Genomic DNA, 16,885 nt, shown 5'->3' on the forward strand with positions numbered 1-16,885 from the left:
TTTAATGTGAACTGTCAACTGGAACACACTGAAAAACAAGCATTTGAATTTTGGGCCAGCACCCTAGTTTTTTTTTTTTTTTTTTTTTTTCTCTAAATCAGTCCAGTTACACGGTCAAAAATCAGTAAAAATACAGTAAAAAAAGAATTAATTAAAGGAAAGTCATGACAACACTGCAAACAAAAGTAAAAACCAAAAACGACGAGAAAAATGGTGTTTAAAAAAAAAAAAAGCCCAAATTGTCTCTTTTGATAGTGAGTCGGTCTCACTCACTGCTCTGTGTTTTGCCCCCCATTACGCAGGTGTTGGGGGGGGGGTGTGTGTGTGCGCTGAGCATGCTCGGATGGCTACGGAAAGCATAAGGTCTGTTCTCTCAGCATGTCTTGAAATGTTTCTTTTGAACAAATGGTTGAATTTTTATGAATATTTAAAAGAAGTCATACAGAACGAGCACCACAGACATGTAGGGGTTAAAGGATTAAGTGATTTATAACCATTTATTACAATATTATTAGGCCTGTAATGGTACACAAAATTTTCGGTTTGGTACGTTTTCGGTTTTCAAAGCCATGGTTCGGTTTTTTTCAGTTCAGTACGGGAAGAAAGAAAACCCTCAAAATGTCTATTAATGCATTTATGAATTTTTTTAAACATTTTTCTCCCAATTTTTAGAGATAGAATATAGAAAAAACAGAAATAATATAATTCTGCAGCTATAAATCAAATAGTAAATAAAATAAATTAGTAATATTACTAAATGTATTTTAAACATTATTATTGCACTTTTCCCTGAAAGGTAGTTTTGAACAAACAAGAAAAATCTAATCACAGTTCTGTCAGTTCACATTCTGCATAAAAATAACAAAAAAATTCCACATGAAGTGCAACATTAACAAGAGGGCAAACTGGTATTCTGTTTAAACAAACTGAAGAGAAGCTGTGATAACACAATGAACCAAATTATTTATTTTAGGACAGAGAACAAACTGTGTTGTGTGCCTGTGTGCACAGAGCCGGGGGGTAGGGGGGTCACGCAGTTATATACCTGGGGGTGCAGTCCATAACTAACGTAACGAACACTGTCGTGAAACGAAAGTGAAACTTTACATACTTTCAACGTTCTATTTATTCCTCTATTATACAGCGTGCGCGATAGACAGACAGACAGACAGACAGAGCTAGTGTAAGTGTTTTAGAACTACCATAGTTCGTAGGCACCAAACAACGTCCGTCTTATTAACGTCTCTGTCCTCGTTGTTGTCTTTCACCTGAACCTGAACTGATCCAAACTGGACTGTACTGATGGTGGAGGGTCTTCAGTCTCTTCCTTCCAGGTTCACATCATATTTGTTGTTTTTTTTTAACCTTTTATCAACTGCTATTTCATATTTTGGGTCAATGTGTGCGTCCTTCCATATGTCCGTGTGAAACTTGCGCAGATTTAAAGTTCCGCATCAAACAACGTCTTTCATTCCTTTTTCTTTTTCTCAACATACTGTGCTGTTTCGGTACAGCTGTGTACCAAACCGAACAGGTGTGTACCGAAACGGTTCGGTTCGGTTCGTGTACCATTACAGGCCTAAATATTATCCTCTGCATTTTGTGTTTTTCAATGGAAATCAGGTGTCTTACTACATTTAACTTACGGATCATGTAGATGTTCATTAAGAATAAATTAAAAGGTTTAAAGCATACAAATTCTGTAGCAGTGGTGAGTCAATGCTACAGATTTTAATTGTGTTTCTACTTTCAGTATGGACTTTGTGAACATCCAAATGGATCATGTCTGAGGATGATGAAAAGCTGAGAAACTGTATTTTATCCCAATTATTTGCATGTAATGATAGGATTAGTGGCTCTATTAGTGGTTATTAAACAGTTTAGATCAGTATATGCTTTTGGTTGGAGGTGGTTGTTCAGGTCTTTGAGGGTTAAAATCAGACATCGTAATTTTACAGCAGGAGGAAAACCAGGTTAAAGTAAACTGAACACCGCTGACAGAATGGATTTTTTTTTTTTTTTCACTTAAATTAGGATACATGCATTTGGAGGTAAAGTCATGTCACCATACAACAGAGATGGTGTGTTTTTCCCCCATAGCCAATAGATCATTGTGTGAACATATGTTGATCATGCTTCGTTACCTTAACAGTCCATGACCTGTAATTGCTTTATTGTCTATTTTGATAGGGCTGGGCAATCTCAGAATGTTAGATCACTATTGATGTTAACTTGGAATAAGATCCACTTTCTGGTCATTAAGTAGATTATAGATTTTATTTTAGTGTATTAAGTGTGATCACACTTAAGTGTTTGGGTTTAGTCCAGTTTTTAACTTACACAGTTTATGCAATGTGTTGTTCAGCTGCTGCTGAACAAATAATAATTATTGTGAGTCTGTCAACTGCAGGTTCTGCTTTTGAGCTCTGACGTGCAGTGAGTCTGATTTTACCCAGATGGTTAGAGTTGTACTGGAGTGTGAAAATGCTGATTCATTACAAAACTCCAGTGGGACAAATTAGGTGCAGCAGTCTAGGTAATGAATAGAAACACTGCAGCTGTATGCTCAGGAAAATGTGGACTCGTGTTTAATTCATCTGCATATTGTCAATATTGTTCTAATTTTGCTCCAAAATTATGCAAAAGTAAGATTATTTCAACCAAAAGCCATTCGTTTAAGCCTCCAGAAACCTTAGGAAAATGTATAGTTTGTTTTTAACTTGCATACATTTAATAAGAGGTGTGAAAATGGTGACAATACCTTAAAAAAAACAAAAAGGGGACCATATGATCGTAGGACAGTATTACCCAGACCTACGTTGTGGAAAATAAGCAGACTGCAAACAAATAAATGTGTGCTTGTTCTTTGTTTATTTGTTAATACTAATACTATGATTATTATTTTGATTTATTGTGCAACTTTAGTTTCTAAGCAGTCCAAACAGAATGCAAAATTTAACGGTCTCTATTAAAAACCTGTTGTTGAAGACGATATCACTGCCTGGCACTGAAAGTCTGCTGGCTGTGCAGGGTGTGTTTCTTGCAGACCTGTTATTTTTTGTTTAAGTGTTTCAGTTCACCACATCGACATTCTGACAACAGAAGTGTTGTTCCTATGAAAGCTTTAGTTGCAGTCCTTCCTGTATGTGCATAATATTTGACACTCTTATCTTATTTTTCATTCATTGTTTGCTTTCTCATCCTTTATTAGCAGCACATACTCTGTTGGTATGCGGTAGGGTGTTGGTGACTGGGAGTCAGATGAGGTCATTATGGCTGAAGATGTTTGGTCAGGATTAGGTGTTTTACCAGGACGTTGGGAGACAGGTGGTGGAGTGGTTACTTCCACTGATGATTCCCTGTCCTCTGTGGATGGGGACAGTTATTTTTAATGATGATAAAATACTGAAAGTTGAATTAATGTTCCAAGGGTCAGGGGTGGAATAGTGCAGAATGCTGGTGGAATAACACACACATATACACACATATGCTGCCAAAACAGAACTTGAGCTTCCTTGGATTCTGTTGTAAAACCTCTAAAGCAGGGATGGCAGACATCTGGCCTGTGGGCCAAAACTGGCCCACCAAAGCTCCCAGTTGCGTCCACGAGATGAATTTCATTCATTTATTCATTCATTTTTTCATTCATTTTCTGAACCCGCTTTATCCTCACTAGGGTCAAGGGATGAATTTGCTAAGTGCAAATAGTACACTGAAGATATTAACAGTCAAGGGTGTCGAACTAGTTCAGGGGCCACTCACAGCCCAATTGTGATCTCAAATAAAATAATAGCATAATAAACTATAGATAATGACTCCAAACTTTCTTCTTGGTTTAATGTGGAAAAAAAAATTATTACATTGTACATATAGATAAGGACAACTAAAATTTTTTTGTTTGTTTTAGTGGAAAAAATCCTGTTAAATTATAAAAATATTTACATTTACTGTTGTGGGAATACATCTACTGATGCCTCTGGACACATCTTCAGTGATGTTCCTGGAATCACTGGGTGTTTCGGGTCTTTCAACATCATACACCCTCATCCAGGTGACCCAGCCAGGGCTGATCAGACCCCGGCTTGTGTCCAGATGGCAACTAGCTACCATGGCTCCAGGGTTTTCCTCTCTTGAGCCACAGCCATCTTGAGGCTCTCTCTGCCGCTTCGGTGGCATTGCGGATGGCTCTCCTCCTACTCTCTCCCTCGATGCCCAGGTTACTGAAGGCTCTGGCCAAGGATTGAGCCACAAAACCCCTGCATCCCACCTCCACTGGGAAGCACCTTGCCTTCCAACCAGCCTGTTGACAGTCACTGATCAGTCCTGTGTACTTCGAGAGCTTCCTCTCAAAGGCTTCTTCTATCCGATCTTCCCACGGGACTGTCAGCTCCAGCAGCACGGCTTGCTTGGTGGCCTCTGATAGTATGACGATGTCTGGGCGTAGGGTGGTGGCAGCTATATGTCTGGGGAACTTCAGCTGCCGCTCGAGGTCCACCAGCAGCTGCCAGTCTCTTGCGGTGGTCAGGATGCCAGCTGGTGGTCTTCTAGCCGGGATTGCCTGCTCCCCAGCTCTGACAAAGGTGATAGTTTTCTTGGAGGGACGGGACCGTTTTGCCCGCTCAATTCCAGTGCTGATGGCTTCAGCGATGGTTTTCAGGACTTGGTCATGCCTCCACCGGTACCGCCCTTCTCCAAGTGCCATAGAGCAGCAGCTGAGGATGTGTTCTAGGGTTCCTTTCTTAGAACACATAGGACAATCTGGTGACTCTGCCAGGCCCCATGAGTGCAAGTTCGATGGACTTGGAAGCACATCATAAACTGCCTGGATTAGGAATTTAATGCGGTGAGGCTCGGCTTTCCAGATTTCAGCCCAGGTCACTTTCCTCTCAACCACATTCTCCCATCTTGTCCACGCACCCTGCTGTTTCATCCCCACTGCCCTGCATGTTCTTGACTCCTCCACTGTGGCTCTGACCTCCTCCTGTATGAGGTGCCTCCTCGCCTTTCCTCTGGTGTTTAACTCAGGAGTTGGAAAGGATCCCAGCCCTGCACGTCCCCGTGTGACCACTCCCACAAGGCCCCTATGATGCAACCTTGCCTCTGCCTCTAAGACGGCATTCTCTGCCCTCCACTTTCTACCAGTCCTCACGCATATTCCAGCGTTGGCCACCTTCGGATCGCTTGAGTCCCTGTATTGCATCACTTCTCTGGCTCTCGTCACCTTGAATTCCTCCTCCAAAGATTTGAAGGGCAGCTGCAGTTTGTTGTTGTGCCCATAAAGAGCAATGCTGCTCAGGCTCTTTGGTAGTCCTAGACATCTCCGAAGGTGGCTGCTAACCTTCCTCTCTAGGGTCTCTACTGTGGAGATCGGGATGGCATAGACAAGGAGGGGCCACAAGATCCTGGGTAGAATGCCGTGCTGGTAGACCCAGGCTTTGAATTTTCCAGGTAGGCCGGACTTGTCCACAGACTTCAGCCAGCCATCCAGCTCAGAGCAGGTTGACTGGATGGATGCTCTGTCTTTCAGAGAGCTGTCAAATACCTTGCCCAAGGTCTTGATTGGCTTCTCAGTGATCGTTGGAATGGCTGTGCCTGCGATGTAAAACCTGAACTTGTCCTCTACCTTTCCTTTCCTCAGCACCATGGATCTAGACTTGGCAGGTTTGAAATGCATCCGGGCCCACTCCACCTGCTTCTCAAGTCCCTTTAGAATCCACCTGCAGCCTGCAATGGATTCCGTGGTGACTGTAAGGTCGTCCATGAAAGCCCTGATGGGTGGCTGTCGTTGTCCGGATTTCATTCGGGGCCCTCTGCACTCCGGCTCGGCAGCCTTGATGAGCATATTCATGGCCAAGGTGAAGAGAGTCACTGAGATAGTGCACCCTGTGATAATGCCTATCTCCACCTTGTGCCAGCTGGATTCCACTGCTCCTGAAGAGACCCTTATCCTGAAGTTGTTATAATAGTCAGTGATGATGTCTCTACACCTGCTGGGGACGTGGTGTTTCAACAGCGTGAGCTGGATTAGCTTGTGTGGAATGGAGCCAAAAGCATCTGCCAAGTCGAGCCATAGCACTGACAGGTTCCCGTTGTTTTCTCTAGCCTCCCGGATTAGCTGTGACATCACACCAGTATGCTCCACACAGCCCGGCATCCCTGAGATTCCACCCTTCTGGACTGATGTGTCGATGTAGGTGTTCTTTATTAGGTAGGTGCACAGCCGTTTGGAAATGGCACTGAAGAAGATCTTCGACTCAATGCAGAGCAAGGAGATGATACGGAACTGGTCTAACTGGGTGGAGTTTTCCTCCTTAGGAATCCACACCCCTTCCGCTGCGCGCCATTGGTCTGGGATCTTCCCTTTCCTCCAGAAGACTCGCAGAGTTTTCCAGAGGCGTAGCAGGAGTTTAGGGCAGTTCTTGTACACTTTGTATGAAGTGCCACTAGGTCCGGAAGCAGAGCTAGCCCTTGCTTTATGGACAATTTCTCTGACTTCCTTCAGCTGGAGCTCTGTCATATCAAACTGCACCTCCGGCTCAGGGGGATCAATAATGGTGCTACTCTCTCCCAGCTCCTGATCTCTCTCGGGATCACTGTACTTCTGTGTGAGGTGTTGGTCTATCGCTTCTTGTGATGAGGTGAGTCTTCCATTGCGTTTCTGTCCCAGCAGGTCTTTAATGAATTTGAAAGGGTTGGCAATAAAGGCAGCTCGTCTTCGTGCCCTCTCGCGGCGTCGCCTCCGGTGCCATTCTGCCCGGCGGAGAACAATAATCTTCTTCCGTAGGATGTGCATCAACTGGGCCAAGCCGATGCGCTCCTCTTCCCCTACCACCTTATACTGAGACTTCAGGGCTTTCATCTCCTTTCTGATGTTGTGAATCTTTGTAGCTCTCTGGTTCTTTGAGTAAGATGTTCCGGGGCGTTTCTTCTCCTCCTCACCAAACCGTTCAGCTGCGACGTTGACAATGGTTGTTGTCATGGCCTGGAGTTTCTGACAGGCTTCCCCTTTCCCCATTGCCTCCAGTATCTGGTCGACATCGTTGTCAAACTGGTTCCACAGTGACTTCATGTTAGCTGCAGGCCATTTGATCCGCCTCCGGTCCGACTTAATGTTCAGGGGATTAGTCGACAACACTTGGAGGTTCCGGGCACTGTGGGGTGACTCCGGGCCTGGCCCCTCCTGCGTCTCACCAGGCTGAACGCCTGTGCGATGTGTCGCTCCTGCTCCCTCCGAACACTTCATCTTCGCTTGGTGGATCTTCAAGCCGCGGATGTTTTTGCAGACTTTCCCACACATACACTGGTTGCTCTTAGTCATATGTCCGTTATCCGGGTCTGTAACCACTGTGTCCGTCCTACTGGGGTGCTCTTCCTCCCCCCCTCTCTGGCACCCCTGGGGGTATCTTTCCAATGAGGTCATCGTAGCTTGGTTGGGCGTCCCCCTCTCAGGGGACAGCAGAATGGGTTGCCAGCCCATTCTGCCTGGCTGCCGTCTCTCCGAGCTGTCACTGTCTTTCCAGTAGTCACCACACTTTTCATGGTTGTCATCCAGTCTTTCCTGGCTGTCACTGATGACTCAGGGTGTTTGCTGTGGGAATACATCTACTGATGCCTCTGGACACATCTTCAGTGATGTTCAAGTCTGTCTCTTCAGTGATGTTACAAACTATCCTTTAACAATAAAATGTGTATAACCTGAACAAATATGAACAACCTGAAATGTCTAAAGAAAATTAAACACAGTTTTAACAATATAATGCCTGTTATTAAATGTTTTTTACCTTTGTAAATCTAATCCGTAAGGTACTTGTGTAAATGATAAGTTGAAGCATAATATTGTTAAAATGGTTTTATTGGATTTTTTTCTGATTATTCACATCTTTTTTTTTGTTTGACTAGTTTGTAAATGTAAATATTTTCACAATTTAATTGTATTTTTTTGCATTAAAAGAAAAAAAATTTGGAGTTGTCATTATGCTATGATGGTATGAGTTTACTGGTCTGGCCCACTTGAGATCAAATTGGGCTGAAAGAAAAGAAAATGAAAGAAAATTAGTCTGACACCCCTGCTCTAATTGGCATGACGGGAACCTGTGCCATCGTTAAGTAGTTTCTAAATGAGTGGGTCTATAGTCTGGTATTTTAATCTTTAAGATGTTGAATGTTGACATGCTCTCAAAGAATGTCTCTTTGCAGCATCAGACTGCCCATAGTTGTGCAGGATCCAGGATCTGGTCTTGGACATTTTCAGCATTGTTTTCTTTGTTACAGTTCATTATTTATTTCATTTAAATGTATTTAACCAGGAAAGAAAAGATTTATTGAGATTAAAAATCTCACTTACGAGAGTGTCCTAGCCAAGACGGCAGTAGTAGAAGTTACAGACAATAGAGATTTCATCTCTACATCTGCACTAAAATCATACATAAAACACATAATCAGAAATAAAACAAAACTAAAAACATGCATATAAAACAATCAATTAATCAAAAGGTAGGCTACTAAAAGTGTGCAATATTCTTGAAAAGCATCTCAAAGCCAAACACGAGTCAGTCAGTTAGAAATACATCTACATCCAGATTTATCCTTTTCTCATTCATTTAGAATGACTTTGAATGTGTTTAAAGAAACCAGATATGCTCATCCCCCTTTGAGACTCTAACTTGTTACCCTCCAGCCCTCTGTGCTCTCGTCTCGTTTTGTTTGTCTCTGTCCCTGTTGTGTCTCCCCACCGTCCTCTTCCTTGCTCCCATCCTTCCTGGTAATCCCTCGTAGTGAGATCGGTAATCTGCTAAGAAGCCTGGCCCAGTCTCTGAGCTGGGAGAGTTAATCCTCTAAGGAGCCTGCTGCCTGTTGAACTTTGCTCCCGACAGTCAGATGCTGTGCTGCTTCTTCCGCCTTGCTGTAATTATTGTGGTTGCTGAGCGATTGGGAAGATATGAAACATGTTTGGGTGGGACATGGTAAGGAATTTAAGAATATTTACTTTTGCTGTGGTTTGGTGTGATTAACTGAAGCTCTTGTAGGTGAAGAAACTTTAAATCATTGGTAATTAGTGAATGACTGTCTGAAAAGATGTTTGTGTCTATGTGTATTTATTTATATTGAGTTGTGTATTTATGTATTTATGTATCTATGTGTATTTATTTTATAGTTGTGTTTATATTGGTTTTTGCAGAACTCTAGATGACTTTTTTGTGTGATACAAGTGTATATTTGTTGATGTCAGACTGTTTTTTTCTGGGTGTCCTGTCTCTTTTACGGCCTTTTCCAAGTCTGTGATTCTCTGGGTGTGTTTCATATTTTATGACTGGTTGTAACGCACACAGACACATCTAAATGTTACATCAGACTACTACAGGATGTTGATAGTGAACCTTGACACTAAAGCTTTTTTCCCCCATCTTTTCATTTATTTTAAACCGCAGCAGTACAGTACAGTACAATACAGTCCATACCAGCAGAAATGTCAATCCACCCATATGTAATTTTCATAAGGGATGCACCGATACCACTTTTTTCCAGACCAAGTACAAGTACTTACATTTGAGTACTTGCCAATACCGAGTACCGATACAAGTACTTAATAATCCCATTCCAGTTCTTAGTTCCTTTTGTAAATGTGCTTTATTGTCATTGTCATTAGTCTGACTGGAACAAGGTGCTGCTACTGGCATTTATTGTGTTGGAATGAGCGTTTCTCAATTAATCCACCAGGGGGCGCTGCTCTTAATTAACCATACTGGACAAATACCACGAAGAAGAGTAAAGTTTTTTGAGAAGAAGAAATTCAGTAATAACAAATATAAAGACGACAGAGGTAACACTAACGTGATACTAATATTGCAGCGTTTTCGCTGGTAAGGTTTAAAAGCTTAGCTTCAGGAGGTAGAGAAAAGATAACTGAGTGATAAGTTTAGTTTTCACTTCCACTGGCGGCACAGTCTGCACCGCTCTGGACCTCCATAGTATTATAAGTAGTATGGAAACCAGCCGAGCCCTGGGTAGTTGTCATAAATATATCAGTAGTTTTTCTCTAATTCACACAGTCGCTCTTTGAACAGATCCTCTACCTCCATGGTTCCCGGTGGTATTCTCCATCTGGGTACGCATCTGCGAGCACCTGAAAAATGGATGCAATGTACGCAGAGGACGGACAGAACACTCCGTCCGTATCTGTCTATGTCTTTAACGTTACTTGCAGTCAGCGTTAGTTTTATCACCGTCATTTATTCTGAAAAATCTTCACACTCCCCACACATTATTCCACCACCGCGCACCTGCTGCACTTAACTGTGAATGTCACACGCCGTAAGTGGTATCGGTGCAGTTGTATCGGATTACATTCACGAGTATGAGTACAAGTACACACACTGAGTATCAGAGCCAATGCCCGATACTGGTATCGGATCGATGCATCCCTAATTTTCATTCTAGAAAAAAAATAAAAATGAAGAGTTACATAGTGATATGATGGTTACGATGAGGATAGAATTAGGATAAAGACCATATAAACACTGTAAAAGTTGTAAATACTTGTATTGTGTGAATCTGTGTGACAAAAACAAATCTACTTGAATTTGGACCATTTAGTGCAGAAAATGCATGTTTTTAGTTACAGTTTTCTGGTTTTGTTTTCTGTGCAGTATATCTTCCTAACCTTTCACTGAAGAGCTTCAGCCAAGACAGTGATTATCTTCTTAGCAATTAAATGCATAACTGTCTTTCATTGCACTATGTGACATTTTTGACACATATTTCTTTGTGCTTGTGTTTTATTTTGACAGATGTACTGTTAGAACTGTTTGGGATGCTGGCACAGTGAGCATCAGATACCAACTCTAGGAGCTTTACGGTTCCTCAAGGCTTAGTGACCTTTGTCTTTCACTCAGTTCTCTCAAATAGTCTGAGGATGCCCTGATGCACTTGACCTGTAGTTCTGGTGTGGAACTTTCAATTTCGTACAGGCCCCAGACAGAAGCTTGGAAAGTGGCTTCACTTTTCCACAGTGGTAAAAAATGATGTCAGCTTCATCTGTTTATATTTAGTCTCTTCACTTGGACTGAGAGGAGAGTTACAGAATGGTGTTTGTTTTCACATGACAAAAACACTAGAATTAAGGTTTGTTTGCAGAAGATTTATTTGTTTTTGTCCACTTTTTCTTTCTCAAAAATCACTTAAGAAGTTTTCGTGTTTTTGTGTTTAGTATGCAGAATCCAGTTGTGCAGCTTTAAAGTGTAGTCAATTTCTCTTCTTTTCATTTATGTTCTCATTTATTTTTAAAACAGATTGATGTCAAATTCAGGAAGTAGGTTTAGCGCTAATTTTGTTCAGGTGAAAAATAAAACTCAAGCAGAAGTCGAAAAATGGTATATTCTGCTTGCTTTGTTTTACAGAACCACATCATACTTGTTAAGCTAATAGTGACTTAAAGGAAAGCTGTCTGTTGCCTAACTAATTATTTTGTCAAGGATCTTTGTCAGGTTCTTGACAGCGATGATAGCCTCTCTTCTATCCAAAGCTGAAAGATATAGACTGATGTCTGTCTAATTTCACTCACATTGTGGATCGGGGTTGTGGTAACCAAATATTTTCCATCAATGACAGATTTGTAACAGTGATGGACAGATTAGAACCCTGAAGGTGATTTTCACACAACACTGTGAATAATGCATCTCATATTCGGGTGCAGACAGCACCTTGAAGAGCCACTGGGAGCTTGTCTGTGACCACAGCAGGACCAGTGAAATAAGCAACCAGATGATTGAGAAACTCAACTTGCAGAAAGTCTTTACAACATCAGATAAATACACATATGAGCCTCTGGTATTGTTTAGTGAAGGTGTGGTGCGGAGGATCTGATTTACAGTCTGGCTGTGTAAATGACTGGTATCATTACCAGTAGCTACATTTAGCCTGAGTGGGCTGTGAACAGCACAATGCAACACTGCAGCCGGCTGCCAGAGATCTGGGTTATTTTTGCCTCTTTGGTTCACAGACTCTTCACAGCCACACAAGTCTCACTTCTTCATATGCTGTTAAAAACTGATACACCTTCCTCACATTAACTTTATATCACAAGTGTACTGATACCAGTGATGGGCTGTGCCTTTGGTACCCGGGCCTAAAGTGGGGACTTAAGGCTGGTTTATGCTTGCCGCACGAACGTGAAGTGCGGAAAATAGACATGGGGAGTCAGCATGAGAGTATGCATGGTGCTTTTATTCTCCGGGCGGCTCTGCGCAGTGTCTATTCCCTAACTGCAGGGGGAAGTGTGCCACAAATGCACGTCTATCACAGTAAAAAACTAGAGAAGAAGAAAACTGCCATAACAAACCATCTGTCCCGAATGTTTTTCCAGGTTTTTTTTTTTGCCCATTCCTCCTCTTTGCCGACTGTAGCTGCAATTTCCCTCCATGAATTGTTCACCACACGGCTGTCGCAGCTGTCCCGGTGTGACGAATCATACAAGTGCCTGCACTTCTGTACTTCTACCACCAGGAGCTCCTGAATGTCGGCCATGTTGTCCTACCGTCTCTTATAAATTTTCTGAGGTGCGAGAAGCAGAAAGTTTCCGCTTAAGATGAGCCGCGTGAAGGGGCATGGATGTGAAAATGACGTCAATTGGCTGCGTGAAGCCGCACGGAGCTCGCTGACGCGGCAAGCATAAAACAGCCTTTATTCAAATTAATCCACCTCTTAATACCACCACTATGACATCACAATTATGGAAGCCATCAATACTGCTGAGGGTGAATACCATTATTACTAAAGCAAGAAACCCAGTAAAGATGACTCCAGACCTCTACACTACAACCGCAACTGTGTTATGTACATCATCTGGAGCAGTTTAGAATCAATATTTATCTAGTAACATGACAAAAACATAAATAAATGAAATAAACATCATACTCATCAGAGATGCTCTTTGTTTTTATACAAAATCCATCCTCCTTTCTTTGCACAGAAAAACTTCAATGACTGTCATAGAGGTGATCTGTACATTTCAGTTCCGTCATTAAGTCCTTTTTTTAGGCCCTGGAGGCCAAGGCTGCGAGTTGCCTCTGTCCAGTTGTATTCCTGGCACAAGTTTTTATTTTCTTGAGGGCAGAGAATGTCTGCTTGACAAGCTAGCTAGCGTCAGGGTGGGCAGACCTCTCCTTACGATGTCCAGCTTTTCTGTAAAACTCCGCCTTCAAAGTAGATTTTTAAGTATGTCCGAGACCAAATCATTTTCCTTGCGTCTGTCTGCCGTTGTAGGAGTAAAAAATTCTACCTCAAACGTATTAATAATTCAAGTCAATTCAAATGAGCTTTATTGGCATGAATCAAAAACCTATATCAAATAATAGTTTTGCACCATCCAATCAGAGGAAGGAAAAATGCTGACGACTTTGGGGGCCAGCGTGCTGGCCCTGTGAAGTGAAATACAAATCTGATTGGTTAAAGAAACAGTCCAGATGCTATACAGTTTAAGTTACATCGCCCAGCACTACTGATTCTGAAGGCCTTGGGCAGATTAGATTAACCCTGGCAACACATAGAGACTGAAATCTGATTGACTGAAATAGCTTACATCCACATAGTGGAAGCAGTGCAGCCAAGAGAAATGCTAAGAAATGAAGAGAATAGTCTATTGGGAATAAATTAATACAGTTTCATGGAACAGATATTACAATTTAGGTTGTAAATGTAAGTCAGTGTTTCTGACAGTGTTTAGGCCAGCAGAGAAGGCCTTGCTGACCCTGATGGCCACCACTGGCTGATACTCAACTTTTAAAGCTCTGTTAACTCCACAGTCACTCTCGCCTAAGGTGGTTTACCTCTTAAATTAGTGTTTTACAGCCTTGTTGGAAGATTAACAGTGGTCTGTCATCATAAATACATTTTTGGTTTATGTGTGAGGTGTGGAAATTACATGTCAGGAAAGCAATTCCACTAACACAATTGCTCAAAACAAACTTACAAAATTTTGTCACAGCACAGATGGAGATACAAAAAGAAAGGCAACTTAAAATTGAAAGTAATGTGAATGCATTCTTTTATGTCTTTACAGTTATTTTTGTAACACTCTACTGTTCTGGTCTGTGCAGATTATGGTCTGTTGCTGAGGATATAAGACCATGTTCAGACCAAAAACCACAAATGTGGCAAAACAGTGCCACACCACTGAGAAATAACATACCATTCAGGAAGTCCTGTTGAAGCAACAGATCAGCTCCTTAAAAGTTGTTTCTCATATTGGCGATAGATTACACTTTCATTTTGCATTTCTGAAGTTATTATGGTCATTATTTTTTTGGTTACAACAGTCTTAAAGTGGATAGTACATTTACGGTCTTTGTATTACAAGGATGTCTTCCAATAGTGTACAGTTAGATTTATTAATTTGTGGTATGTTTTGTGTTTTGTTGCCTTGTGTCCAATTAGATAAATAAAAAGGTATTTATTTTGTACAAAATATTTTACAATAATGGTCTTTGTATTACAAGGGTGTCTTCCAACAGTGTACAGTTAGATTTATTAATTTGTAGTATGTTTTGGGTTTCGTTGCTTTGTGTCTAATTAGATTAAAGAAAGAAGTATTTATTTTATACAAAATATTTTACACTGTTAAGCAAAAACAATAGCTGTTTGATTCTTCTCTTGCATTTTAAAATGATAATGGTAACCTTTTTCTTTTTTTTTTAAAGATGTAATCCTGACTATTTTTGCTGAAATTTTCTTCCTTAAATCGTCTTGAATAGGTAAATTATCAATTTTAAACAGACATTTATTAAATAATGAGCACCTTAATAGCTTGTTTGTTGTTGATCAAGCTGTTGTTGATATTTTATAACTGTCCATACTGTAAGTCTGAATGTGAAACTAAATGGTTGTTTTTGTCTACATTTGGCTGATAGTAGCTGACTTCAGCCTCCCTGCCACTTTCCAGAGGATTTACCGGGTTAGGGCAAATGAATGATTGGATGTAAAATTTTTTGAAAACTTCCTCTTATCAATAAATATAATACTCATTTTAAATATGTCTGATCTAAATACATGCCTTCATTAAAAGTCATGATTTTCTCATGATTATTGTAAGATTTTGTATTTGATCCACTGATAAATGTGCAATACAAAACAATATGAATAAAGCACGATCCGTTTTAAGGTCATTTGAAATGCTTGAAATTGATAGGTTCTAATGTTTTGTTCTTTTGGTCACACAAATTTTCCCAGCCACCCCGCTGACCATATTAATCACCTAGATAATTTTATTCCATTACTACCCTTTCTCTCTTTCAAAATTCTCAAACTCTAGCTGCTCAAATGAATTTTTTTTGGTTTCTTCTCTATAACAGTAAACTCAATATTTTAACTGAATATGTCATCTTGAGATTTTTTTGTACCAAATGGTAATCAATTAATCAAGACTGTAATTGACAATTTAATAGACAGTGCCTGTTGCAGCCCTTCTACCCATGTCTTTCATACTCTGAACTGTTGCTTCTAAAAGAAACTGCAGATCGTACAACTTTTACTAATTCCTCTTAATTGTACTGCCTTGAAGATGATGTGTAGTGGTGGTAATAATTCTCTGCTGTTTTGTTTTTTAGGAAATGAAGAAGGACTCCAAAGAGGTCAAGGAGACAAAAAATGAACCAAAAGAGGAGCCCAGTGTGCTACAGAAGAGGGAGAGAAGTTCAGGGAATGTGGCCAACCTGGTTCAGAGGATGAGCACTATTGGCATCCCGACGGGCGGCTTCCAGCCTCAACCTCCTCAGCCTCCAGCAGCAGCAAGGAGTACGAGCATTTGACCCCTTTTTCATCTTTTTTTTCCTCTCCTCATATTGCTAGGCCGAAAGACCCTAATCATACTTTCTGGCAAATGGAAAGCATGTTATGTAAACTTTAGAAAGATTTATTTGCAAATGTTTTTTCACCTGTGTGTGCTCAGTTTAGAACAAATGTACTGAATATGTTGCGCTGCATGCCTACACCAAGTCCAGTCTTGCATGAAGATCCTATCAAGGGAGCTGTTATGTCTTTGTCCTGTCCCTCCTAGCAACTGTTACCATTACTGGGATATAGAGGAATTAAGAAGAAGCCCACATGGATCAAGCAGAACTCCACAGAACAGACCATGGCCGAGGTGTAAATGCAGACACCTTCTCAGACCAATGTGCCATTTTATCATAACATGAGGATGAGAATGAGGGCATTGGTTTTATTTAATTTTACAAAATTTAAATATCCTGAAAGGTGACGTGCAATATTTTTGGGAGGTGTTGGTAATCTCATAAACCCACATTACACTAACCCTTACTTCCCAGTAAAATCAGTAAAAAATGAGTGGCTGATAAAGATATTGTAGTGTATAGTGAGTTAGAAAAGTAGTCGTAGTCTATGCCTGTCATGTATTGATGTGTCCATTGGGACAAACCTGATTTGACCTCTGATTCTAAAAAAAAAAATTCTCATCTTCTAAAACTCAAAAGATTTTTTTCCCAAATGCTTTCTAAACAGCTGGATGTAAAAATATCAATTCTGATGCTCAGTTTAAAAAAAGAGATTCCTGATTCACAACTATACTTTATCCGGACAGCTGGCAAGCTGCTAATACAGGTGCAAGTCTTGTAATATTTTTTCAGGCTGCTGGTTTGTTGACTCATTGAAAATTCTGAAAGAACCAGCAGGAGAGTATGACAAACATCAGAGACAAACAATTTTCACTGCTCTAGTCTCCGCTAGTAGAGTTTGGACATTAGCTGCACTCCCAGAAAGCAAATCACAGCTGGCTACATGAACTGTTCACCTCATCTTGTAGCTCCACATTTTTTTTTTGCATACAATACGCTTCTTTTTAGCTCACTGGCCGAGAAGCCATGAGCTATTGTGAAGG

The 16,885-nt window shown here is 40.9% G+C and overlaps 1 protein-coding gene across 1 annotated transcript in view; it reads left to right on the plus strand.

Moving 5' to 3' along the window:
• Window positions 1–16,885, plus strand: part of LOC115415227 (CD2-associated protein) — a 124,245-nt gene that overhangs the window by 26,137 nt on the left and 81,223 nt on the right. Inside the window, exon 3 of the mRNA XM_030128733.1 lies at window positions 15,600–15,786. Coding sequence (XP_029984593.1) covers window positions 15,600–15,786 — 187 coding nt within the window. The remainder of the gene's footprint in view (window positions 1–15,599; window positions 15,787–16,885) is intronic.

The sequence above is a fragment of the Sphaeramia orbicularis genome, chromosome 24 (genome assembly GCF_902148855.1).
Source record: "Sphaeramia orbicularis chromosome 24, fSphaOr1.1, whole genome shotgun sequence".
Taxonomy (NCBI): Eukaryota; Metazoa; Chordata; class Actinopteri; order Kurtiformes; family Apogonidae; genus Sphaeramia; species Sphaeramia orbicularis.